The sequence below is a fragment of the Morone saxatilis genome, unplaced genomic scaffold, assembly GCF_004916995.1.
Source record: "Morone saxatilis isolate NCDOM2014 unplaced genomic scaffold, NCSU_SB_2.0 Contig22, whole genome shotgun sequence".
Taxonomy (NCBI): Eukaryota; Metazoa; Chordata; class Actinopteri; family Moronidae; genus Morone; species Morone saxatilis.
The window spans coordinates 3846060-3873636 of record NW_023339785.1 but is presented as its reverse complement, the minus strand read 5'-3'; the positions used below and the strand labels follow the sequence as shown (position 1 = coordinate 3873636).

At 39.0% G+C, this 27577-nt stretch overlaps 1 protein-coding gene across 3 annotated transcripts in view; it reads right to left on the bottom strand.

The window, feature by feature from the left end:
* Nucleotides 1-5371: 5371 nt before the first annotated feature.
* Nucleotides 5372-27577, bottom strand: part of LOC118333210 (complexin-2-like) — a 60954-nt gene continuing 38748 nt past the window's right edge. For all 3 annotated transcript variants that reach the window (XM_035668757.1, XM_035668758.1, XM_035668759.1), the window contains exons 3-4: nucleotides 15087-15262; nucleotides 5372-9469 (exon numbers count right to left, since the gene is read on the bottom strand). In XM_035668757.1, coding sequence (XP_035524650.1) covers nucleotides 9275-9469; nucleotides 15087-15262 — 371 coding nt within the window. In that variant the 3' untranslated portion in view covers nucleotides 5372-9274. The remainder of the gene's footprint in view (nucleotides 9470-15086; nucleotides 15263-27577) is intronic.

Genomic DNA, 27577 nt, shown 5'->3' with positions numbered 1-27577 from the left:
TTACCCCGTTAAAATCCTCACGGAGGAACATGCAGTATTCACACAACATCTTCTATTTGTGGAGGAAGTTTTGTATATAATGCAGGCCTACACACAAGATTAGATGGTTTGGAGGATGTGTGGCAAAGAGTTATCATCATATGCCAGCTAGCACTTCAGACTCAGAGGAGAAATTCTCACTAATTGAGGTCAGAAGCGCTCTTTAACCGAACCTTTTTTAATCCTTTTCAGCCCATTTGTCCTCTCTTTTTAACACAGTGAAATGGAGGAATGTCCCCTTGGAGTCCTCGGCTGAAATTAAATGTCTTATAATATGCGGACCTCTTGCCACTGAGGTGGATGGTAAAGCAGCTCCAACGTCTGTCGCTGATACGGGTGGGGAAGGTCTCTGGGCTACTTTATTCATTTAACGGACCCATTATAGCTTAATCTGAGCCGCGGCGGCTGGTGCGATCTCATGTCAATGGACTTGTCAATCAGAGTCTCCCCAGGATGCTGGGATACCTATCGAGGTCTGCTGGACTGCGGAGAGACTTTTTCATTGTGATGACAGTCAAATAGCAGTCTGATGGATTTAAAATGAATCACATTTACCTCCCAAAAGTTCATTTGCATATAATCAAAATATGCAAAACAGTTAATATCTGTTTGGAGCATATGGTGTGCCCATTGGATGTAGTTTGATGAGAAAATAAACAAAGCGTTTCCAAGGTGCTTCCCCGTCTCTGAATATTAGTCTTGCAATATGGAAATTCAGCACTGCTGGTCATGGACTGTTGGTCACACTGTACATTCCCATTTACAGCTGAGACCCTATTGTGTATCACACTGCTCTCACACACAAGGCTATGTCATATGTAAACACACTGTAGATAGGATGCTGTTTTTGTGCAGTCTGTTTTGCAGACTTAAGTTTAAGTCTGGAGTTTTAGTTGTACACATGTTTCTAAAAGTTAGAGCTTCCCAGAAAATATAAATGATGTCATTGATAAAGGTAGATGTCAGTGAGTGGAGCAGCTTTTCAGAGCGCAAGTTAATAATAATAATAATAATAAAGAACAAAATAAAAACACAAATTCAATCTATGCATATGCAGTCAAATATAACAATACAAACCATTTCTGCATTATATCATCAATTATCTTGGCTCAACAATTTTTTGGGACAATGCCAGTGTTAGGTCCAATTGGGAAAGTGCAGGTAGTTTTTTTTGTCATTTATTTGTGGCAAACATTGTGGGTCACATGTTCACGTCCTGGCTCAGCTCAAGAACATCAAGAGTATATTCTGTTAACCTTAAAGCAAGAATGCAGAAGAATAGTTCCTATGCATTTAAACAGTCCTCTACTCATTTTGATGCTACTGCCTTATTTGGTGTGGTATGACTAATAGCTTACAGTGGCTAATGTAAGCTAATGTTGAAACTCCTCTCTGCATGTTTATCATGATCCTGAAATTGTCACTGTGGCCACAGTGACTGCTGAGTCATACTGTAGTTGCTATGCAGGAATTTATTATAATCCCATTTCAAATTGCTAATGCCATTGAATGTAAACCAGAGGTTTGCAAAATCACCCAGCGTCAATGTTGTGTTTGCAAGTTGATTAAGTACGGCTACTTTAAATTAGTTGACCCAAATAGCTAAATACTGTAATGTAGATAACAGGCTGGACATACTCAGTTTGAGGCAAGATTTGCTCCTTTTTCTCTTATCACTAATTAATGTTACTTGTGTTAACGACTGACTCCACACAGGCAGAATGTCTTTCATTTGCTTCCTCTAGCTTTGTACTTTAATGCAATGCAGCATCTGATCAATGTGGGGTGTGTTTGAAACAAGTGTGAACCTACCGTGATGTCACCCATTGGTTTGTTGTGTAACGCTGAAGCTTGGCATTATGGCCGTCGCCATCTTGCTTTTTTGAAACCAGAAGTTACCATATTTGGACGAGAGTGTGGAGGATACACATTCCTACGCCTCTACGTTACTGCAAGTTGGGCGATGCTCAGTTTTGGCTTGTCTGTTTTCAAGCATGAAAAATTGGCTGCCTGGTCCCAAAAATTCTCGTTTTACAGATAAACAGTATACTATGTTTTTGTAAACATTTGAGGTGATAAATAACCAATGCAGTAACATCATTTTGATTCATATTTGATCAGCACTGCCTAGTTTGACAGTGTGGTCTGAGTTTTGTAAGCAGCTGTGCTGGAAAAAGAAGCTAACGGGAACATCGTTTACTAAATGAACATCATGCTGTAAGGTAGAAGACTTCAAACTGGAGATTGAGACCATAAACGTATACTGACCTAATAAATAAAGTGAGAAGTAGGGTAATTTTCTTATAAGACTCAATACTACCAGATGTTTTCTTGCAGCCAATGGAGTTTCCCCATGCTGACCATTAGAAAGAATGCAGGATTAAGACACTAGCACGATTTAGCAGACTTGCAGACTAAAAAATAGAAATTGAGATTGCCTTCACTTTTCAGACAGGGAAGCTGTGTCCACTATTTATTATACAGTCAATGGTTTATGCAACATGCTGTTTAAAAGTAGAGTTACTCATTTAACTATGTGGGCACATCCACTAACTTTTAGTCAACCAATGAGATTTATTCTGCCTCCATAGCAATATGTCATCAGTTATCTTTTCTATGCCTTTATTGTCTCTGTCAATAATTCTGAGTCTGACACACCAGGCCTTTAGCAAATTATCATATAATAAATAAGCAGTCAAAACAACCAGATGGGCACTGATAGAAGTTCATGCTCTCATATCTACATCCACCCTGAAGAAAAAATCAATCTTTGTCCCAGATTCTCAGTTCCAGTCTGTGCACACTGGCTGCATTATGGGTCTAATGCACAGTGGAGAGCAGTTAATTGACATTGACTGTTGCATGTCTACAGGACGCCAATAGAGCCATGGCTCCCCTGCAGCCTGAGTACTGCTCAGGGAGCACAAAGGCAGCTGGGTCTGAAAAGGCTACCTCAGAGGATGAATACTAATGGAATTGATTTATACCTCTATTTCCTGCAGGGAGACTTGTGGACTTTTATTGCCAAGGAGGAGCCAAGACCCTTGTGTGTGCTCAACAGCCTGAAGTGGTGGAAAAGCAGCAGCACAGAGCGACCCGCAGAGGCTCTGCAGTTCTGTCACAAACTGAGCAACTAGGTTTGGTGCTATTATAGGGCTCCACTAGAGAAATGGCTGTGTGAATATAATGGCACACAAGAAGACTGAAAGAACACAAACCTAATCTCATTGGTTGTGTGGGTCAGTCACCTCCACCAATTTTGGTGAATGGGCTGGTAAGGTAGATCTGTATCCAAATTAATTTTTCTATGGCGAAGAAAACTTTAGTTGTTTGTAGTTTAAGTCCTACTCTATAGTATGTTACTAAATGTTATCTGTTGAGAAACATGTCACCACAGTTATTTTTAGCTTAGCTTTGTCGTAGCTCAGTAGCTAGCTGGCTAATTAGTGGTCATTTAGCAGTTATTAACAAGGCTAGTATCCACTACATATATGCTTTCTGTGCAAATAAAATTGACGTAGGAAGACAGGTGGTTAGTGAACAAAGTTAAAAAGGTGACATTACATGAATCCAGTCTCTCTTTTCAACTATATTTTGGACAACTGTGAAGACAAGAATTAGCCTCCAATGCCATAGCAGGTAGAGTATTGTTTAAAGGGACAATTTTACACATGAAATTCAGTTTACTCAGGAATGTTGGTAAAACTCAGCATGAGTAAACAGCTGTATAATGTTGTCTGTGACACTGGAGGAAGCTTTAAAAAATGTAGATAAAATAAACCCTGATGATGTCATAGTGATGTCACCAGGGTTGCTTTAAGCTTTCTATTTAGCCGGCATTAACAAGTAGAGTTTGAAAGATGTTGGTATTTACCAGTCAGGCATGGTCTAACAAAAGATGACATTGATTTGCATCATGGGAAGTGTAGGCTCAATGGTTTTTAAAGTTTGATTTTAGGGAATAGACATTAACAATCTGAATATTTCCACCTCTGCTGTACCTATTTTCTTCTTCTTTTCTAAAAAAAAATCTGTCTCTTATATATCGACCAACTTTTTCAAAGTGCCATACCCAATTGCTGGCGTACCCCTTTAAGTAGCATGTAAGTAAATGCCTCCTGTATCAGACCAACAACTGCCATTTTATAATGGTTAATTTAACATTTACATTTAACAACTGTTTTACTTCCCTACCCATAACCACATCTTAACATATACTAAAGGAATCATGAATTGTATTGGCACTGAATGTTCAAAAACTGACAAATTTTAGAGAGTTTAAGTTTGTTATGATAGGTGGGGAATAACAGTGGGAATAACAGTAACATATCAGTTTCTTAGCAGCCCAAAATGGCAGTAAGTCTTGCTTCTTGGACTGCAGAAATTGTCTTGAGATCTTGTTTCTAGCTTCATTTGCTGTTGTGGAACACCCATGTGTGCAATAACCAGAAGAACCCTGGAATTAACAACAAGAGATTGATGGTGTTTCATTCAGGGAAAGCCAGGATATTGTATTTAATAGTTAAACTTAATACTGCTATTGCCTCATATATGGTACAATGCTAATAATAAGAGCCTGTCTCGGGATGGGGGTATCTCTGTTGAGAAACTGGAAGAGCATAAATCACTAAACATCTGTTGCAACAGACAGTGAGAGACATTTTGTTTCCCCCCTGCTCTGCAAACCACATGTGCTTATCGAAGCACGATAGCACACTGCTGATGTATCAGGCAAATGAAAATATATATTTTTTGTACCGACTGAACCACTAAATAAGTGAATTTTTGTTCAATAATTCATAAACCCCCCCCCAAAAAAACAAGTTGTACCCCTTTATAAAAACACATCTGCACTGCAAATAAGATTGACATGGCAGCTAACCTTTAAGAGTGAATTTTACTGATGTATTAGTGGAAGGTAAATAAAATGACAAGCTTTGCACTGTGTATGCTGAAAGGCAGTGACAGCAACCTTTTGAAAGAACCTCATTTAAAATCCAAACCAAAACTCGAACGAGCAATAGACATATTACAGAGTATCGTAATCAATTAATTTAGTCTTAATGTCGACCTCCTTTTTGTGCTGTAATTAAACCCAACTCTGAAGTCATTGCTATCCCTAATCCTTTGCTTGGCATTCCTCCATTATCTTTTCAGTGGATTCGTTTGATGTAAAAGGTTTTGCCGATAACTGATATCACAGACCCACTTATGACAAACAAACTGCTATGAGTGAGATGCTATTTGCATCGCTTTGATGTCCCTGCGGGGGTTTTTGAAAAGCCCTCCAATCACGATTTGAACAACACAGTGCATTCTGTTTACAGCCCTTTTCGCTTTTATTGAATAGATGTTGAAATTTCTTCGGAGAAAAAAATAAAACGTAACAGCCATGTTGAGATGAAAAACAGGATTGACTGACAGAAACAGTAACATGTGATATACATTGAAGGTCTTTGCACATATACTTCCTTAATAACGAATGCCATGCAATGGGATATGATCCATGACTGCAGGTCACGTCTCAGTCAAGTCAGGGATGATGTTGCCTCCCAAACCAGAAACACACTGTACGTCACTGCTTCTATATGCTGTTTTTTACTTTACACAGAAGGAGCAGTAGCCAAAGGCCTGCTCCAGTACTGTTTGAATGCAGAAACACAAGACGATGAAAATTATATGAAATCACTTTATTCTCAGAGTGTGCGGTGATTCCATTTTTGCAGGAAAGTTACAGACTGAAATCTCTGTCTAAAATGGCATGCAGTGAGGCTAACAGGTGGAGCTTTGAAACACAGAGAAGACACAAAACAATTTTTTTTATCAACAACCTTGCCTACATTGCACACCATAAGCATGCATACATTTTTGTCAACAAATAGGGAGAAAGAGAGAGAGAAGGAGGGAGAAGGGTGAGAAGATTTCGCAGTACAAAAGAATGCACCAAATTAACATGTTTTTTTGTCTTTTTTCCCAAAATACCAACCACCAGAGGACAGAAACAGGACCGGCTACAGACGAAAAAGAAAGAAATACTGCACGAGAGTAAGCGTCTTCTCAACACGTACAGAACAGAGAAAGACAGATGCAAGGAGAGAGAAACATCAGACGGTTACATTCAAGTCACATCAAAGGAGTATTTTTACTTTTTAAGTGAAACATTTTTCAGGCAGTTTCTTAATCATATTAATGGCTGTGTGAGCGGCACAAATGAGCAACTTCCAACTAAACACTGAATTGGAGTCTACTGGACGACTAGATATTGATTACGCATGACTTGGGCAGTTTGTTTGGGCAGTGATCTATAAGCCATTTAGAGCGCAATCAATTAGCATTTACAAGATGATAATGAATGGGTAAATTGATGGTTGAGATGCAAAGGGTGATTCCAGAGCATGCCAGTTTGGAAAAGACTCACTGGTAGCCTGAAGAACTGCACACACTGATGATGTTTTCTAAGGTGCTCTTTTGTTGCTCCTTTTACATGGGTTGACAGGGCAGTAATAGTAGCTTATTGGAATATTCTTGGGCCAAACAAGAGATATGTCATTCATAAATAAAAGTTAGGCTTGCTAGGCCACTGGCAATGAAGTTGTTCAATTTTTAGCAAAAAAGGCTAATTATGCTAAGAGAAGGCTAGTTATGGTTTAAACTTCTATTAAAACTAAAGGAAGAATACCTGAGAATTTCAAAATAAATAAGATATGCAGTAAATTAATAAAATGAAACCTCTTGTCTACGTCTACTACTACCAGCACTATTCTTTGGTTTGATTGAATAACTGCTCTGATGATGGATTTGAGTGTTGCATGGATGCATGGTTCCGTAGCTGTAAACATCTGTTGCTAACTATATGCTAACACACTGTTTAAATGGAGGCTGGCAAAGGCAGTGTACAAGTACAGTAAAATCACAGGGTTCAATAAATATGCTCTACAGGACGGTGACCTTACCACACTGCGCCCTTGGATGTTTTTTAATATATCCAACATGATTACAGAGCTCACAAAGCGATGATAAAAAGATAAATTTCCTTCGTCTATGCCACAGGAACACACAAGTTCAGAATTATTTCATGTTTAGCTCGCTTAATAAAAACAGCGGCAATGTGACAAAAAGCGCGTTTAGAAAACCTTATATACGCCTACGGCTACTGTGCGTATGTGAATCACAAAAACATTTTCTAACAAAATTTTATCACAAGATTGAACTGATCTCTGCTAAAAGCACATTTATGCTTTCCCTTAAACTTCATGTGGGATTTTTTTCTGTACATGGCAGCTACAGTAACTCCTTACTCTGTCAAGTCTTGAATCTTTATATGTATATTCGATTCATTCTAGTGTCTATTTTTGGGTTACAACAACATCAAATTTAAGTTATTGATTGTGATGTACTTGTAGGCTAACGAAGGCATCGACTGAGGTCTACTACTGAAAATATATCCAAGATTGAGTGTTACCAGCACAAGTCTGGTGGAATGTCTGAAATATCTGGAATGTTTTAACAAGACACGTTGGAATGAAGGAGAAATAAAAACAAATCAAAACAAGGCATATGGAGATACATTTGATTTTATCCCTTTAAATTTGTGCCATTATATTAACCAGCAGCATAGACTGGACTCTACAGAGCAGGTTTAAGTTCTTTGTGGTATACGGTCATGGAGCTTTCATGCAGGACTCAGGGCTTTTTAAATAATTCCTCTGCATGTATTGTTGATGTCTGCCTTTGGAAACCTGCAATTTGATTTGCCTTTTGATTTCAAACACAAAATCCTGGTTGCGTTCATCATTCTGCAACATATGACTGAACATTGTTTACGACATGAAACAAATCGTCCCATCTTCACCCCCTATCTCTTTTTTAATCAAATATGTCTGACCCACAAAGGCTTCACTGTCACTATTCAGACACGTCTGTGCCTTTAACATCGACTAACACGTTAAGGAGTAAGTTTAAACACATAACAATGAAGATTGTCTGTTATTGCTGATTTGGGACTTCACTCCCATCAGTTAAACCAACGGACACAGGACAACTTCAGTTCGAACAATATATTGCACTATTGTCACTGTCTGTTCACATAAAGTGTGTTCACAACATAGTTGTGTTTTTGAATTTTCTTTTTTTTACAAAAAAATTTATGGAAATGTCAACAGAAATTAAAATAAGCCTGGTTTAAAATGTATACGTCCTACTGCAAAAGCAGAGCGAGCGACACCTGCCACAGGACATAAAAACCCAATGTTCAAACCACGAACATGTATAGCAAGTGAATTTATAGTAAGAATTGCTGCTTTTGAGACAGACTTCATGTATGGAGAACATTCTATAGTTTCCCCCATGGAAGAACATTTCAGACAGTTATCGCCTATTGTACACGGTGGAGAAGTCAATTAAATAAAAATGGAAAACCAGTTATTGCCTCAAATATCAATGTATTTCGCTTCATCGTAAGAAATGAAATGGTATACATACGCGTACTTCACGTCACAAAAGTTTACTGCATGCTTAAAAAAAAGTTAACGAAACAAACTCATCTCATCTCAAATGACTTCCTTCGCTTTCCGCTTTTACAGGTGCTGTTTTGACTCCATCAGTGCTCATATTTCACATTCACAATAAACCAATGAGAACATAAGGGACAGCTTATGGGGTGAATCCTCACAACGGAGAACTGATAAAAATGCAAGTATTTATATACATTGTATGTATCAAATATCAGCAAGAACATAACAGGAAAATTCAATTAAATTTCTGATATGATTTGGATAATTTCTTAAATGTTAAAAATATGGCTTATACTCTTAGTCATCTTGTTATATGTCACATTTCACTCTGATATAGTTCTCTTTTTTTTTATAACCCGAGGCTATTTACAAACAAAAAGAGTGGATGATGGGTGATATCTGGTCTAAGTGCTTGACACTTTGAAAACATGGCATAAGATTTGCCTTGAAGACACTAGTTCTGTGTAGGTGTTACATACTTTTAATATAATCACAGTTTACCGAGAACCATGCTCTGTGTGAGAGATTAAAAAGTACATATCACCGCCAGAGACCAGATATTTTAAATCAAGGGCAAAGTCATGGCACGTTGCTCAATTTCTGGACACTTAGAAGTTGGGCTGAAAGGGTGGGAGGGTGATGGGGGAGGTGAAGAAAGGTATGGCATTAGTCTTGGTTAGATAAACGCTGTAAGAAGTTAATCACATTTCACCCAAAAACAGTTACTTTTTATTAAACATATCCATGAGCGGGGTCGGGATGAATTTCATGACCGTGTCCACGATGCTCTCCTCTTCCTCCTCGTCGCCGCAGCCGGTGGGAACCGCCTTCTTCGGACGGGTGAGGCTGCCCTCGGAGGCCTGCTCCATAGCAGCTGCTGCCTCGGCTTCCTTCTCCTCCTTCTTCTTGATGCCATACTGCTCAGAAAAGAGAAAAAGACAAACAGGCAACGATATTAAGCCTCGTCCGAATAGGATGTTACATTTCATAGTGGTTAGTTTAAACTTCTTTTGATAATCTTTTAAAAATGATTCATCTCAGTTATGAAATATGACTTTTTTCTTTTCTGTCTCCCAGTGAGTCTGTGCATATCACTTATTATGTTTCACTTTACCAATTCAATGAGAAATTGCAAATTGCAGCAGTGACACCATGACATAAATGTGATTTCCTTGCACCTTAAACACTATATAATAATAGTTTAGAATAAAGGTGGGAACAATGTCTCCCCTCACTTTAAATGGTAGCCATATAGTGCTGTGCTGGAGAAACTTTGGATGAATTCTGTGACTGATTTCAAAGTATGGCAGTCTTTACTCTAAAGATAGAGACGTGTGAGGCGTGACATGATCATTTCATGCATTTGAGGTAAATTACCTGAAAATGATTACTGCTCTTGCAAAGTAATTCATATTTCTTAATTTGCATGAATTAGCTTCAGGCTGCATCCTCGTGAAGTTTAAACACAGCACACTGTGGCTTTTTGGGTCCTGCATGAACAGAAGTTAAAAACGATTTCTGCAATTAGATGAAGAGGAGTTTGGGTTCTGTGCTTGTCTGTTTGGGAGTTTAACTGCTGCTTGGTCTAATTAGGCCTTCCTGGATATTTTATGTTCCAATAACAGGCAGAGGATGTCAGTAGGTGTAATGGACAATGCTGACGATTAAGCTTATAAAACCCTGGGCCCCAACAGACCTCTATTAAATCAGGAGTGTATTTAGAGGAGAATGAGCACAAAATTGCTATTTAAAACATTAGAAAGAACAACAACAGGTGGGAAATCTGTTTCACTAGCGCCATGATTGTAACAATCTTGTACTATTTGAGTCATCTCTGTAATACTCAGTAAAATAGACCGATGATGCTTTTCTCAGAGATAGAAAAGGGCTAGTAAGTAGGATTTAGTGGCAACTAGCGATAAAGTTGCAGATTGCAACCAACTGAATACAGCACAGGTTTACAATCATTAAGTAAAAACTACAGTGGCCGTCAAACTCGCAAAAAATGCAAAGGGCCCAATCTAGAATCAGTGTTTGGTTTGTCCGTTCTGGACTACTGTAGAAACTGTTCAACATGGCGTCCTCTGTAAAAGAGGACTCTCCCTGTAGATAAAAACTATATCATCACAATTGGCCAAACTTCATCTGCTGAGGGAGATCATATAATTTGATCGAAAGGTTAGGAAAAGTTACTAAATGGAGCTTGCGGTGAGATTGTTATGTCAACTACAGCTTCCCAATATGAAGCTGTTTATATGAAAAGCTGATATTTTGGAGATGCAAGGTTTCTGCAAAATGACAACAACTTCAAACAAACAAGTCCGGACAGACAATTTATCACTAATGCTCCATGTCAGTTTAATAACTGATTCCTTATTGAACTTGAGGCTTTAATTTATTAATCTAAACAGATGGAGGGTGGATGATATTAATTCTACCTCTGAAATAATTTGAAACCAGCATCTTGTCAGCTTTTGTTTTGATGTAAAGGTTCTGGGTCTGTGTTACCTTCATTGCATTTGGTGTGGTCCTAGTTTAAAAAAAATCAATCCAGTTGAACTGCAAGGAAAAGGTTGCAGAGCCCAGGAAGGTCAACAGGCTGAGCGATGTTGATCTTGAGGCAGAGATGCGGAAAATTAGCTGGACTCCTCCCTGACCTCGCTGCTGCTCTCCCAAGCGGACGTTAATGTAATTCTAGAGCAATAAATATTTGAAGGAAAACTAGTGTCCATTACCGCTATGAAGATGCGCAGTAGTTTTTAGAGTAGTGGGGCAACAATCGATCAGCAGGAAGATGCAGCAGATAAAACCATCAGTGAAAGACAGAGCAGAGATTATATCTAATACTTGGACTCATCTTCATCCTCAGCATGTTTATGACTACAATAACTGCAGACCAGTAATTCCAATGACATGAAGGCTTTTATCTTTTTTGTATGAAATATTGATAGATGGACTGTTCCTGTCTGTACATTACTGACCTCATTACTTGGTAGTGAGGATGAGAACCAACATATTCCAACATAAAGAAGATGACAAAACCTACCCAATAATTCATCATTTGCAACTACTCTGAGTTGGCATTATACAAATTATGTTTTGAGGGAAACATATGAATGACATTTTATGTATATTGAATTAATTTGGTGTTCATTTTAGAAGGTTGAAATGGTGAACATGTACTTGTTTTCCATTAAAACCAGTGGCCCAAATCCCAGCTAGTGATGACATTTATTGCCACGTAGATCAGTCGAGTAGTCTACCATGTCGGTCCAGACTGAAATATCTTGGAAAGCATTTGATGGATTACCAATATATTTTGTGCAGATATTCATGCTCCCCCAGAAGCACCACTATGAGGTCGACATTTTTGATTCACAGTAAAATTTCTCAACAACTACTTTATGAATACTACTTGACCATTCAATTTGGTATAGTGTTCCCCTCAGGACAAGTTGTAATAGCTCTGGTAATCCCCCAACAATACTGTGCTGAGTGCTCTTACAGCCTCACTGAGCTTCTAGCATGGCCGACTCTTACTCTTATAATTTAAACATGATCATTTGCTTTTCTTTACTTACTTCTTTACATCTTTTGTTTAAAATTAACCCATTAATGACTAACAACTATATTTAGTGTTTTCTGTTGGAGGGGGAAAACAAAATCTGCTGTGGAAACTTTCAAGACATGTGGCTACACATGACAAAATCAAAATGTTTGTTTCACATATTTATAATGCCTTAATTGGCAGACAAAGTTGATTTTCTTTTAAAAACGCTAAAAAACACGCTAAAAAATAAGTTTAACATTCATTTGACATCTTAAATATCAGATTTACACTAGATCAAAGCATAACTAGGGGTTACTCATTTTATCCCATAGTAATACATAAAATCTTTCTGAATTTATATTGTAACAATCGAGAATGTGTGTGTAGAAAATTAGTGGACATTAATGGGTTAACTGTACACTGCCATAGACAGTAGCCTCCATAGAAAATGTCTACCAGGAAGCTTTCTGTTTCCCCAATAAAGAAGAATACAAGATATAGTTATTCATCTTTTGGCTTTAAGTCAAACATGTTTCTGCAGAATGTGAGCAGTATAGAAAAGCCTGCTCAGCTGAATGGTTGGAGGCCCTTTTGCACAAGATTTGAGAAGTAAATTCATGCGCCTTAGTTCAACACCAAAAATGTTTCTTCTTAAGTTTGACAGAAAAAAAAAACATTGCTGCGATTGGTTGATGGATATCTCTTCTGTATCTCCTTCTGCTCCCTTGTTTGTTCTCTGCTTTCCCTCCATGCTGCTCGGTCTCGTTCTCTTGCAATCTGTCTTCCTCGGCCTCTCTCTCACTCTTCAGACTTGAAGACAGTCACGCTTAGTCAGCCCCTCTCCACTCGCTATAATCAAACACTTTCCAAAGATATGCTGTCATATCGCTCTTTCTCCCTCCTCTCTCTTCTTTCACGTTTTGTTGCAAAACCAAAGAATCGCTTGGACTCAGTGGAGTGCGGAGCTGATCCTCGAACTCCAAAGATAGCTTTACAAAGGCTACACAAAAGTTTTAAACTCAGCTCGAGAGCCCTCAAACAGTGTTCAAGTCAAATATTCAATGAAATATTAGCAATGTCAAGAGGAATATTTGACTGCTGCAGACACTTTGATACCATGAATTAACATTTTATTACATATGAATTAAATAGTAAGGATGGATTTATCAAAGACGAGATAGTTTTGGTGAGACAAAAAAAGGGGTTTGAAGCTTTAAAAACAGAATTTTGACCGTAAGGAGTCCTGCATTTGTTAACTGAACTGCAAACAGCATTACTGGGTGTACAAACATGAACAGTGTGCAATGTTTAAAGCAAACTAAATGTATAAGAGAGGGAATCTGTTTTTTTTTTTTCATTAAGCATACAGCAAAAGCCAGTCTGCTATCCGCTAAGTTAATAGAGAACTCACAATACAGTGAGGTTCTCTGCGACATCGTCATGTTACTGTTGAGTCTTTAAAATGAAAGTCATGGCCACTGTGTTGGGGCGCTGGCAGAAATCTCCAATATCATCCAACTGCAGCCACAAATGGGCGTTCCTCGTGCTGGTGGGGTTCCCGTTTCCGCTGACTGGAACGCCCCCTTCTTCTTCCCTCTTTCCTCGTTGTAAACTGTCAACATCCGTTAATATAACATTCGCTAGTTAAGTGTTTCTCAACAGAAGTTTCAAAAAATAAGATCTAGTAGTCTGTAAAATGTATTATAGAACTCACGTTAGAAGCTAAGCTCATCTACAGAACGTTAGTCCAATACATCTTATATGTGTACATTACGTGTAGGACTAGTTGATATATTCTACGGAGTTGTTGAGGAAAATTCCATACTTTGCCACATGACGTTACTGGCTGGCGGAAGAACATTCTCCAGCAACGAACCCAGTAAAACTATATGAAGGGTGTGCAGAAACTGTCGGTGTTGCCCTGGCATTCATTCAGCGAAGGCGGAGAAACAGCGCTGCGCTTGCTTCACCCAAAGTAAATTAAAACTAACACAATGTGCATTGTTTAATTTTTCATTTCTGCTGTTGTAATATCTACGAGTTTTGCAACATGTGGGCCCACCCTCAACATAAATGCTTTTATTTTTTATTCTTTTACGTGTAACGTCGTACTCGTACTGAACGTAAAAACCAAGGCAATTTCCTCATGTGATTTGACATGTAACACGTGTAATTCAAGTCCTGGTATGAATTTGTCGAACTAAATAAAGTCCCATATCCAAAATCAAATCAATTACGTCTATTAAATTAATTCGAAATCTCAGAGGCAGCGCAAAAACTCAACCTACATTGTTGTATGTGAACTAAAGACGGTGCAAAGATAGCTCTTCTTCAATAATGCTTTTAGTTGCAAGAATGCATATTTGATATGGAATTCAGTTTAATTATAAACAGCATCGTCATTAGCATGGATAAAACATGTAATCCAAGCAGCATTAAGGTTCATTATGCTTCAAACTGATCTTGACTCTGCTTTTACAGATGTCATTTCCCACTCATATTTTAAGTGACAAAGTGTTCTGAATGGGGGTCAGGCCTCAAGGTGGAGCCAAAAAGCCTACTATTATGAGGGTGCCAATCATTCCGCCAAAAATGGCACACTTTCACAACTTTGTTTACAAGAAAAGTGACAATTGCAGTGTGTGAAAACGAAAAAGGGTGTTTGAGAAGGTTAAATAATCAAGGTCAAGCGTGCCTTGCTTATCAATATAAGTGGTTGTGTTTCCGAAGAGAAGTTTGTGCAGCAGTAACATAAATTCAATAATAATAATAATACATTTTATTTAAAGGCGCCTCTCTGGCACTCGAGGACACGCGCTACAACACAAAAAATAATAACAGTAAGAAGAAACAGATAAGAAAAGAACATGGTAGAACTGGTCATCTCCTGCTTTTTCTTTTATCAATGTAGCCTGCACCTCTGGGGAATAAACACGGTAGTGAACCTTTGTTAACTTTGTCAGCTGTATTGATGTTTATTTTACCTTATCTCTGATGCCCTGTCGGAGGTTTTCTCTCTCCGCCTCCATTTTTGCATATTTAGCCTTCCTCTCCTCTTCCTGTTGCCTCAGCGCCTCTTGCCGTTCTTCCTCTTTTTTCTGAGCATCGGGATCTTTCTCCTCCTCCCCACCAAGCATCTTGCCCATGTCTTTGGTGGCCCCTGTTGTTGGTGGTGGCAGAGAGAGAGAGAGAAAAATGATAAATGAAACAAATGTCAAGCAGAAATCTTTTAATAAAGAGTGACATTTATGGCAATTCACAGTAATTCCAGCATAATAGATCTCAGTTATCGCCTGTCGCAAAGCGTTTGATGTGAACAGTGGCACATCTAAGATTTGGATAATTCAATAGACATTGCTTTGTATTTCAACCCTCTTTCGGGCCAGTGAAAGAGCAGCTCAATCTGCCCTCGACTGAACCAAAGACAAAAGTGTCTGACAATAGAGGGGACGAGAGGTGAGCCCCATGAACAAGAGCCTGGGATAAAAGGCACGGCAATAAATGATTAGCAATTCTCTTGATTGCCTTTGTGCTGCTCACTTTGGCCTTTGCTATCTCCAACATCCTCATGCAAAGCGGCCACTTGGAACATGGGTCAAGACCTGAGAACAAAAGGCTTAGAGTGCTATTGAAAGGACCATAATAAACAGACACTGGGACTCATTTAGCTACTGATCCCATTTCCTGGCTGTGCTAGTTAGATATGCTAAACAGGAGATCAAGCACATGGTGAAAAGATATTTATTATTATATCATTGCAGCTTTGGTCTGGGTGTTGTGGCTTTGACTTTTGTGTTACTTATTTGATCACTTCAAATGCTAATGATAGGCATTTCCTACCGCTGACTGTTACTTCTTCTGGATTGGAGCATCACTTTATATTTTAATTGTATTTTATGGTGTTATTTGATGATAAAACAGAGTCTAGAAAGATACCAAAAAGCCATTTTGAAATTCTCTTCCTGATGAGGACTGGCTTATTAAAATGGCCGCTGGCAAAGCTGTCTCAGGCACTGACATCCTACTGTGTCTTGACTAGACCGTGTCGGCCTGTGTGGAGCATCTGGTGTGTGCTATGGGCATTAAATGACAAGTTCCATATGCCGCTACACGGCTGGTGTGTTTTGCCCTTGCCCAGCATCCCAAGGAATTACACTCATATTGAACAATTGTGCAATTTATGTCCAGTGCCAACCCGAGAACAATCATGCCCTTTATGCATGGATGTGGAGAGGATGTGCTGGATGTAGCTCATCTAATGTTAATCTGGGTGACCGGAGTTCTCATTCTGTCACAGACCAACTGTTTATGTAAATTGTAACTGTAATCTTTTTCTAACCTAACCATACACCATGTCACAACCACAATCACTCCCTCCCAATCAAACATTAACCCCACTGTGGCAACCAGATGTTGTAGAGAGGAAGAATTTCCAAATGTTCCCACCGCCATGAAAAAGGTCTGCTGGTGCATGCACTGCATCAACACTGTCGGAGCTGTCAGGACTCAGATGCTGCCGTTCACTCTTGTATAAGATGAAAACAACTTCTGCAGAGAGAGCTAGATCGCCCTTCACAACAAACATTTGGTTTTGTCAGTTCCTGTTTCGTTGCCATTTTGTTGTGATTGAGTAAAGTGTGATGCATCCATATCAGTTACAAACAGGAACAGAACCCAGTCTCTTCAGAAAACAGACTCTCTGACAACTTTCACAAGATGTTGATGCTTTGTTTAAATTGGTGAAAAATAACACAGCACTCCTTTGTAAATGATAAAGAGAAATGCTAACCAGACAAAAGCAAACACTATATATCCCTGCTTGTTCTACATTAGACCTCAACAGTCTGTTACATGGCTTTACTCTAACCAGAACATATTATCATTACAGTGTGAGCAGCAAGAACATTGTCAGTTTTGCTGCCTCAGTACAACCTTAAAAAAACAAATGCTGACATTATCCTTTTAGCTATAACAACTTGAAAGGCCATAGTTCAAGTCACGAAGTTGCACAGACTAATCTTAAGTGTCATCCTGTGTTGAGTAGCTCCTGCAGTGTTTTTAAGTATTACCCATACACAGGGCTCTGGCTGTGTGTTGTGCTAACTCAGAGGCATTCTTTCCAGCTCTAACAGTGGCCCCACGAACCCTGAACCCACCTCTCTCCACTCACTTCCAATTCACAGGAAAGAAATAGATTTTAACGAGAACTGGACCTCCTGGACCACTCGGGGCAAATTCGAAACACAGCTCTCTCACTCCAGCACACTTCCCTTCACTATTAGTGCCCCTGTATTAGTGGCTCGGCTGCTAAGCTGTGCCTTGCAGGCTCTCCGGAGGAAAGACTCAAAGACACAGCCATCTGCTTCCGCCGTGAAATTGATGAGACAGCGGTGACCTTGGGGTTCTTGGCTGCAGTCTGAACTTGCCTTGTTGACGGACCAGGACAAGCCCCAGTCCATAGTCATATGGAGCAGGGTGACTGCTAATTAATAAACAGACATGTTGATGTTTCTTGTTTTTTCATCAACTGCTTAGTGTACCAAACACATGACACGTTGGCTTTAAGTCTAAATATAAACAATTTTCACATTAGATAGTATAATATATATATATATAATAATCTATTCATGTTGACTTTAAGGTGGTGACATCTACATCATCTCTGTACACTTAAAGGGTGCATAACAGCTTTAGCAAATAAAACAGAGAAGCGGTCAGTTTTTGTCATACATTAGACGCAGATAAAGATGGTCAGAGAGATGCTTGCTGAATTTGTCTTCACTGTTTTGCAGCTAAACCCTTACATCCCTGTTCTGAGGGTAAGAAAACTAATTAGTTACTTTCTTGTAGTAACACTAATAAAATTATGTCTCCCCAGGGGGCAGTCTGAATTGTTAAATGTGGCTGTAAACTTTTTCTTTGACTTTGTTGCTGGTAGCTTGAGGAGATTTCCCAAATCTTGTATGCAGAACAATCTTTATAGAATGTCCCCCATCACTTCAGGGATATTGCATTTTTATTTGGCCCAGCAGAACAGAGAAACTTCTAAAATTAACTTAAGTTAGAATTAACTTGTTAAACTTTAGAGTCTGCAGATTCAAATTAAAAAAATAGCACAACATGCTTTATATCTTATTTTAGCTTTGACTTTATCAGCTGTATCTTCCTACATCGTGACCTATTCTCACTTCCTTATTAGCACTGATACTAAAATGGTAATTTGTGGTAACAAAGTCTTTCAAATTCAGTTACAATATGGATATAATGTAACTCAATTTGGCACTCTGTCAATAAAAATGTGTCAAATAATGTTGTCAATAGTTGTATAATTACACTGTATTCACAATTATACTCTTATTAAAAGAGAAACTCTATTTAAAAGTGTTACCCTTCTTTAGGTAGTCTTAGGTTTATAATTTTGATGTGAAACTCTTTTTCAGTGTTCTTCAGCAGACAAGAGTGACAACAGAGATCAAACCTGTTTAACTTAATCTGTCTGAAACAGTCTAGTTTCCAAAGTTTGGCAAATTGGATATTTTTGATATAAATCAGCTAAAATATCAGCCTCATACACCTTTTATCTAGTCTACTGCTGATAATTTGTACGTCTTTGCAACTGATGCCACTTTATCTTTTGCATTTGCATCGCCTCTCCCAAACCTCCACATAACTAATCTCGATGCTAAGGGCTAATTAGCTCGTCTGATTGTGACAAAGCTGCTGTGTAGCGACGTGAGGCAGTTGTCGTTCCCAAAAGCCTTGGTGTCATCATACGCTGCCAGCTGTGGAGTCTGGGAAATGGTAAGCAAAGCGAGAAAGCTCCAGAGGAAGAGCTGAGAGTCTCGGTTATGGTTAGAAAAACACTGAAACACAGTCTAAAGTACTTCATTAGAAAGCACAATGAATAACTTGTCCCTCAATACAATGCTAGAACTATACAAGGCAACTTGTTGGTTGCTTAAAAGACAACTGCAAGTAAAGTTTTTAACTGGAGTTATGTTTATCACAATTCAAATGCCCAAAAACTAGTATGTGGACCATTGAGCTCACATTTTCTGCACTATAAAGAAATCTTAAGTGTACTTTGGTTTCAGTTTAAGTTTAATCCAAACTTAATTAAAAATTCTTGATTAAGTTGTGATTCTTTCTGCAAAGATCCGATGTACCATAAAATCTCACATTCTGGCCACAGTTCAATAAATCAATAATCAACTGTACTAAAAATATTACAGCTCTACAAATGTAAAAGATAACATTTAACTAAATAGGGGGTGTATTTGACGCGGAAGTAGAAAAATAGTCTACAGCCATGCTGCCGGCTCTGTGAGGCTGTACTGGTCATCGTAAAGAAAACCAATCTTTTAAATAGATACTGTAAACCAATGTATTGGACAAATTAAACATTTGACCTTATGAAGGTGCTGGATAGAAAGTCCCAGGGCATCACCACAGTTCATGTGGACCATGTACACCCATCAGCCATAACATTATGACCACCTGGGCAGCCTGACTGACCACTGCAGACCCCGAACACCCCACAAGAGCTGCAGGGCAGATGTTGGAGGATGCTCGTGACCCAGTCGGTCTAGCCATCGACAATGTGGCCCTTGTCAAAGTCGCTCAGATGGCCTCACACTGCCCATTTTTCCTGCTTGCTACACATCAACTTGGAGGACAAGAGATGTTCACTTGCTGCCTAATACATCCCACCCACTGACAGGAGCCATGATAACCAGATAATCAGTGTTATTCATTTCACCAGTCAGTGCTTATAATATAAAGGGGTTATGGCTGATCGGTGTATATCAAATTACATGGTAATCCATCCAACAGTTGTGTAGACAGTCCAAACCAAATACAAGAACGAGTACTTAAATTTGGGTACTTAATACAGGGGTGCCAATATGAGTACTTAATAATACCATTACTGTTGCAACACTGACTTTGAAAACGTGTTTTATTTTCATCAGATGTTCCTCACTTTCTGACTGTAATAAATTAGATCTCCAAACTGGTGACACTACTTCTCTTCCGCCTACCTGTCAACCTGCTAGTGATGTAAGAGGAAAACGTCAGAGGATCCCCAAAGTCATTAGGATTCATCCTCTGGGCACCATGTACATCTGTACTAGAAATCATAAAAATATATCCAATAATAATAAGATATTTTAGTATGGACCACACTGGCAGACTGAATGACCAACACATGCCATTCCCACAACATAAAAACAGTTTTAAGTCATTACATTACTACACAGTACAAACCTAACCTGTTTAGTGATACTGCCTTGAGCATGGAGAGCTAGTTAACTGTGCTAATTCATTACTGCTTTAAAAGGGACTTTTAAGGTCAGCTGAGGCATGAGGGCTAATTTTAAAGTAGGGGGAGGCGTCCTCTGCTTAGTGGGAAGGAGAGTAGAAATTGAAAAGGGATCAGGGAGAAGTTTAGAAGTTATGGACGGTCGGGTCATGCAGTGGATTAGACCGTGCAGAGTTACATAAAGGCTAGCTTTAGACTTGGAGGGTGTGTGAAAACATGAGGAAAGAGTGTCTGATGTGTTGTGTGTGAATGAGGCTCTGCCGGGTGTTAAAGAATGAGAACAAAATGTACAGCTCTCAATTCCCTCCATGCATCTGTGGGCCTTCAGAGCAGAGCGTAAAATTGAGTGTGTGTCCTCCAGGTGCATTCGGGCTCCGAGAGTGTTTCTGCTTGTATCTGTGTGTGTGTGTATGAATATTTTGTGCTGAAGGATGGGCGAGACCACATGAGAAGAGTCCCCTGTGGAGCCCAAAGGCACACGAAGAAGGACGGAGAGAGGAAAAGGAAAGAGAAAGGACTGAGACTGAAGGGAGAGAACAAGGACAGAGGAATAAGGTTAACTAGAATGAGAGTAAGATTATTTCCACTACAACACAGCAAATTAGAGCGACTGATGGAGAGAATGAGCGTGCATAAGTAAGAAAAACGGAGAGTGACAGCTCTTTCATCTGTCCTTGTTGCAGATGTTTTACATTTTGTCTGGGAATGATACACAAAACATACAATGACAATGAAGAGCACTTGAGAGACAATAAGGGGTATTTAAATGAAAAGAGGAATAATGGCCAGAAAAATAAGGGCAGTAAAGGACAACAAAGGAAAGACTGAAAGACTATGAGAATGATGATTGAGAAAGCCATATCAGAGAAAGGTTAAGAGGAAGGAGGAAATTGAGAGATAAAGAAAGGTGAGACAGGAGGACGAGAAAAAGAAAAACAGATTTAGAGAAAAAGTAAGGGAGAAATATGAAATGAAATGGCAAGCGTATTGTGAGAAAATGGGAGATACTGCAGGAAAAAAGTGATAGAGCAAGAGAGCGAAAACAGCGGGATCAGCTCAAGGACTCTGTGTTCCTGCTCTCCCATCTGTCACCAGTTCTCAGCAGTCCCACGGCTGTCGACTGGCGGGTCCCTGCTTCAACCCCCAAGGCCCACACCAGCCGGCCCAGACCATCATCATCAGCCTCCTGCGCCGGCCTGAACGGAAAGGTAGTCCCAAAACCCAGTGGAAAGGCCACTGAGGGAACATTAAAATAAAGCAGAAAACAAGGCTGAAAGATATTAGCTGTTCTTCTGTCATTCAGTGCCATCCACGAGTTGCTTCTCAAATCTTTTAGTTGGACCAAAGTGCAAACAAAAAGAGCTTCTTGACTTCTTTTAGCACATTGTTTTTAGTTTTACATAACATTTACTGTAATTTTCTTATTATTCATCTTTCTCGTCAACCCTGTTTCATGCTCCGTGGGTGGCAATGACAACAACATGGAAGTACCAAAAACGGCAGTTCCTTGAATGGCCACTTGAGGCAGGCTAACAGAAGTGATTCAATCTCCATACGGCTCCATATTAAAATGCCCGAATTTACAGCACGGTACAAAAAAAGCGTTTTTAGTCTATATAGCTCATTTTTATATAACTCACCAGTTTAAATTATATCAAGGCTTAAAGTTATGCAGAATTAGCTTTGAGTGACAGTCACAGGTGGCTGTTTTCAGTAACCAGGCTTCAGTTGACCTGCCTCAGCTCTACCCACTTTCCACATATCTGCCCATTTTTGGATTAGCTGTGAGCCAGCGGAGTCAGGACTGCTAAAATGGCAACGGCCAGAGTTAACCAAACTGTGCTTCACAACGGATCTTCAGAAACCAATGAGTTCCTACATCCACTGTACACTACATGCCAGACACTGTAGCTAAAGAGACGAATATTTTTGTCAAAATCTTGTGGAGACCAAAACAGAGCAGAAAGGATATTGAATATTGGATTTATGTTTTTTCTAACGTTGCATTAAAATATTTTATTAATATGGCTCTTTTTGCTTTTTCAAATTTTATCAGAAATATCTGATGACATTTTTGATTGTGAGTCTGTTCCAGCTGTTTCAATACTTGCTAAAAGCACCCTGGGAGCATCATGAGAGTACATCCTTCTTCTTGTGCTTGGCAGCATTTATACCCACAAAAAGGGCCTCAATTTTTGTCAATCAATGTCCACCATGAACAGCAGGCAATCACTAAAAGTTTTCTTGCCAACTGAAAATTATTGGCAACTTAGCCAAGGACATCGACGAGAAAGACATTACAATCACACACAGACACACACACATACACGCATAGTCAACTTGGTGTTCTTAGATTTGATGATCACCTCCAACCAATCAGGAGTGTGGGAGTTTATAAAGTGACAAAAACTTCTTAAAAGACATGCATAAGTCATGGTTGCATCATGATGCTTTAAAAGATCTGTGGCTGTGTTTCAGCTCCCACACAAACTTTTATCAATGTCAGACCTTGAAAAGATTTAAAAAACCCTCTTTTGTTAAAGCAGCACTGAGTCACTTTTCACACTGAGCTGTCTGTGCCGGTCCTTGACAACTATTGACTTTATCAGGCAGACTGGTTTGGTTTTTGGAGCACAGTTGTCCTTGGAGAACTCTAAAAACACTTTGGGTAAAAGAAAAGGAGAAAGCCCCGTTCAGTACAGAAAATTGCTTCTATAGAGTGACAGGCTGACCAGAGGAACATTATTTTATAGCTGAATTGGTTCAATCTCCTGTAAAGTGTCCTTGAGCAAGACACGGAGCCTCTTCCTTTTTCATTCCTCTCCTTCCTACATTCATGTTAAGAGGGTGCTTGTAGTGGCTTAACTGGGTCTTTCAAAGGAATGTCGTCCTTGAGCAGAAAAAAGAACTGCCTAACCAAAGTTGTACAAGAGAACAGTAGAAAGCTGGTATGGATTTTATGCAGCGATATTTTACTGTTAGTTAAGGGTTTTCCAATTGTTTACCTTATGTGTTGCTTCATTTTGTTACAGAGTATTTGTTTATTTTAGAAATTACATTTTATCCCTCTGAAAAATGAGCAACAACCTGGTTGGATGAAAATAAAACCCAACGGCTAGATGAAGTTTCATGTTTAACTGGGGGCAAATAGTAATAACTTTTCTTCTGCTGAAGCATTTTTCAGTAAAAGAATTTCTCTGAGGTGACAATATGTGTCGGAAGATAGGGAACATCTGTTCATCTTCCTTCTTTTGCACAGTGAAACGACACATCTGGAAAGGACTACAGGACTGTGTCTGTCTTAATAATTAGAATCCTTACACTGGATGTTAATGTGATGAAGAATGTTGTGTGGATCAGTCACTTTGCAAACTATACTGAATCCAGGAATATTTGGGAAAAATGTTAATTTATTGTTGGAATTTTATTTAAATTTAGTCTACAAACTAATAAGGATAAATTAAAGAAAAAATGAACTAATGACCCACTAGAAGTGTGTGGCAGTGTCACTGCCCTGTATTTACTTATTTTGTGGTGTGTGGGATGTTTAAGGGAGTAAAGGGCAGATTACAGAGTGAGTAAAATGTAACAACCAGGTTACGCCGTTGTCTCCGTCTCTCTCCTCTGCTCCCTCTCCATGTCAGTGTCATGGATGCATTACGAGCTGCACGGCAGACTACGCTCCAACTGTATTCACACAAAATCCAGGAATAGGGTACCTTCCTACAGGGTTGAGCGGAGGTGTTTATTTGTGCTTTAGAATGTAACAATGTTAAAAAGAAATCAGGAAATTACTCCTCTGATTCGCTGCTTTGTTCTCACTAATGTTGCTCCCTTTCATTTATCGCTCTCTGGCCTGCTTGAGCCAGGGAGAAGGGGCCAAGTTTGAATGTTGCATTTACAAACAGCAATGGACAAATCCTGCATAGTAGGCCTTTAAAAGCACCAACAGTCCAATGGATGTGGAGGTGCACAACTGAGAACCGCAGTAGAAGAGCTAGTGGAAATACATGAGGCATGTCAGCGGTTGAAGTATTTGGCAGATCAGACAGCGCAGAATGATTTTTCATGTGCTGAAAGCAAAAGGGAAAGAGGACACCAAGGAGATGTGGGGTGTGCCCCCCCTTTCCACAGCACACCTCAGTAAATCTCTGGGGTACATGGGAAATGGAGGCTTGAGGTACATCAGTCCAGTGCTTTATCACCCGTTCGCAACCATTATCATTGGAAGACAGCCTCACAGAGCCTGGCCTTGTCAATGTGCAAGTAGGGACAGGCCACATTTATCACCTCTGAGGTTGGCATCAAGGACGAGGCAAACCACCCATCTATCCACTCACACACACACACACACACACACAGAGTGCAGGTCACTACAACACACATTTACTTGTGTTTATCTTAGTAATATTCAGATGAAGCACATTCAACTAAAAAATAACTATCAATCATGAAGATGCACAAATAAATCAAAATGCACATTAGATTCGAAATGATCATAGCACTACACATTACAGTCCAGTATATTTTCTAACTATGTTTGATCAAGAGCGATACAAATCCAGAAAGCTTTGTAAAAAATAATATTTAGTCATACCCATGAAACTAAAATACATCAAATTAAAAACATAATATTAGCCGTCACTTTCATCACGATGGTCACAGGCTGGTTATATGATAACTGGCTTTCTATGGGATTTAGGTCTGATAGCTTCTTTTGGTCCTTCAGATTAGTATTATCTGTGTTGGAGCGTGCTCTAACAACCCACGACAGCTTGGGGTGGCAAGTTTGGTTGCGTGCCAGAGATCACGGAGAGAAATCGCAGAACTTCATAAGCAATTACTATGGAGTCTGCAGTAATGAGTCATGGAGGTGAAGCTGCAGCAGGACTCTGCACACCACAGAACCATGGGGGAGGTAAATCACAGGAAACAGAGGGCAAAGTTTACAATATTTAAATTCTAGATGGGCACTTCCTGAAAACAGATCCATTTAAGTTGGATATATGGAGGTCAGAGAGCTCTGCGTGCTAAATGAGGAAAACAAACTTGTTACAAGTTATCAACTCTTCAACTAGTCTTCATATTATCTAGACTGCTAATAATTCATGTTATTAATATGCACTATAAATAACACAATTTTAAATAATACATTAACAACCACTTTATTTTTATTATTAATCAGTGTTGGGGAAAAAAACACCAAGTAAAATGTTGATCAAATCAAATCCTTTTTTTTTTTTTTTAGCATTAGCCACTGGTGTTCCAGTTTCACTATTCACAGTTACTGATGTAACATAATGGCTGCTACTCTTTTAGACTCTGTAACCTAATTTTTGCCCTAATAATTAAGTTTGGATAATAGGAAAGTAAGTTTCCTGTTGTCACATGCTGCCTTTGTGAATAGACTAGAAAAGGTTTTTGATGCTGTAGACTCTGTTTTGTTAAGAACCTTAACATATTGCAAGATTTAATGTAACAAGCTTCAGCTCAAGTCTACATCTTAGTGATCTAATGGACACAAGTAAGCCCAGCACAACTGCTTGTGTATTGTATACTAACTAATTGTTTTACTTGTATATAATTAACATTGCACTGAATTATATCACACACAATCTTAACTAGATATTAGCACCCAGCAAACCCTGTGAGTTTCACCAATTATAGCAGTTCCGGCGCAAAATGATGGCCATACGTCACCAAACTACTTTTATTTGTAATGAATTAAAAATGTATTGCAACTATTTTTGCAATTTTTGCTTTTTTCCACAATTCCGTTGCAAAAAAAACAAAAAACAATTTTTTTTAGAAAGACTTCCCAAATACACTTTTAGCTATATATAAAAATTTGTTCAACAAAACTGGTCAACATGTTAGCCAAAGACTTGTGCTGCATACATCAAACTAAGCTCATCACACATGATCCTGTGTGGCTGTGCTCAGGTCACATTATCGATTCAAGAGTTCACCGTCTGTCTTGGCTCTGCTCAAGTGTCCTTGAGCAGATTACTGTCCATCTGACTGCTTCAAGGGCAGTGCTCTATAAAACACAGATGTGTTGTGGCTGACCCCGACCATCGTGTTGACAAGGAATAGAAGATTGTTTTTTTCCTACAGGGATCAATAAGGTTTTCAGATGGTACTCTCACACCAAGGCTTTTTGCTGACCTCTGTGTGCTTACATTAAATGAAATATCTAAAAATATCCTCCCAGACGGCTCATAAAATGTATCTGTGAGAGACTAAGGTATTAATGCAGACTTTCTTAACATAATGAAGAGCTGAGTAAAGTCTTTGTACATTCAAGGACAACCATTTGGGTTTAATACTTACTAACGAAAGAGATGTTGTTGTTTTATTGGTTATTATTTAAATATAACCTCAATCATCACATTCTGATATAACCAATTATGCATACAACAGGCGATCCTGGTCTGAATTTACATTTTTGAAAAGTGAACAGAATACTTTCAAGTGAAGGGAACTCCTTACTTTCACCTGTCATTTCCCTTCAGAGTTCAAATCATGTGCATCCAACCCGTTCTCATTCCCAACTCGTTGAAGACTGATGCTTTGTCTCTGCCCTTTTGGCGTCCCATACAGCCGCATATGGTACCCATCAGCGGCTGTATGGGACGCACCGGGCTTTCTATTGACTCTAATGTAAACCCATCCGCGACACAAAAAGAATCTTTTTTCTTTAATCTTCACATTTTTGTGTGATACTGTGTTTGTTCATTGCCTGTTTCTTTGTTACTCCATACTGATCCTTCAATACTTTGTCTGTTTGATCATTCACTCTGCATTTTCAGTCAATAATTGGTACTGAAGTGTACCCAAAAGTAGCACCTGTTTCATCTGCTCAATATGGAAAACAGCAGCTGTCGCCATGGAAGACAATATCCAGAAGGCAGTAGGGCGTGCTGTTTATTCCTCAGACCTATTACTAAATCCAAATCATAAGATAATACATACTCTCTATATACTTCTTAACCTTGTTTAAAGCCACCCTAGAAGTTCTGTTGATGTTATAGAGAGCAAATGTGTTTATTCTGTGGTTTATTGTCCATATTCTGAGATAAATGGGTCTCCACAACAACAATTGCTATTAGAATTCTAACAAAGTTAAATCCTCCCTCCACTCAAAAATATGTT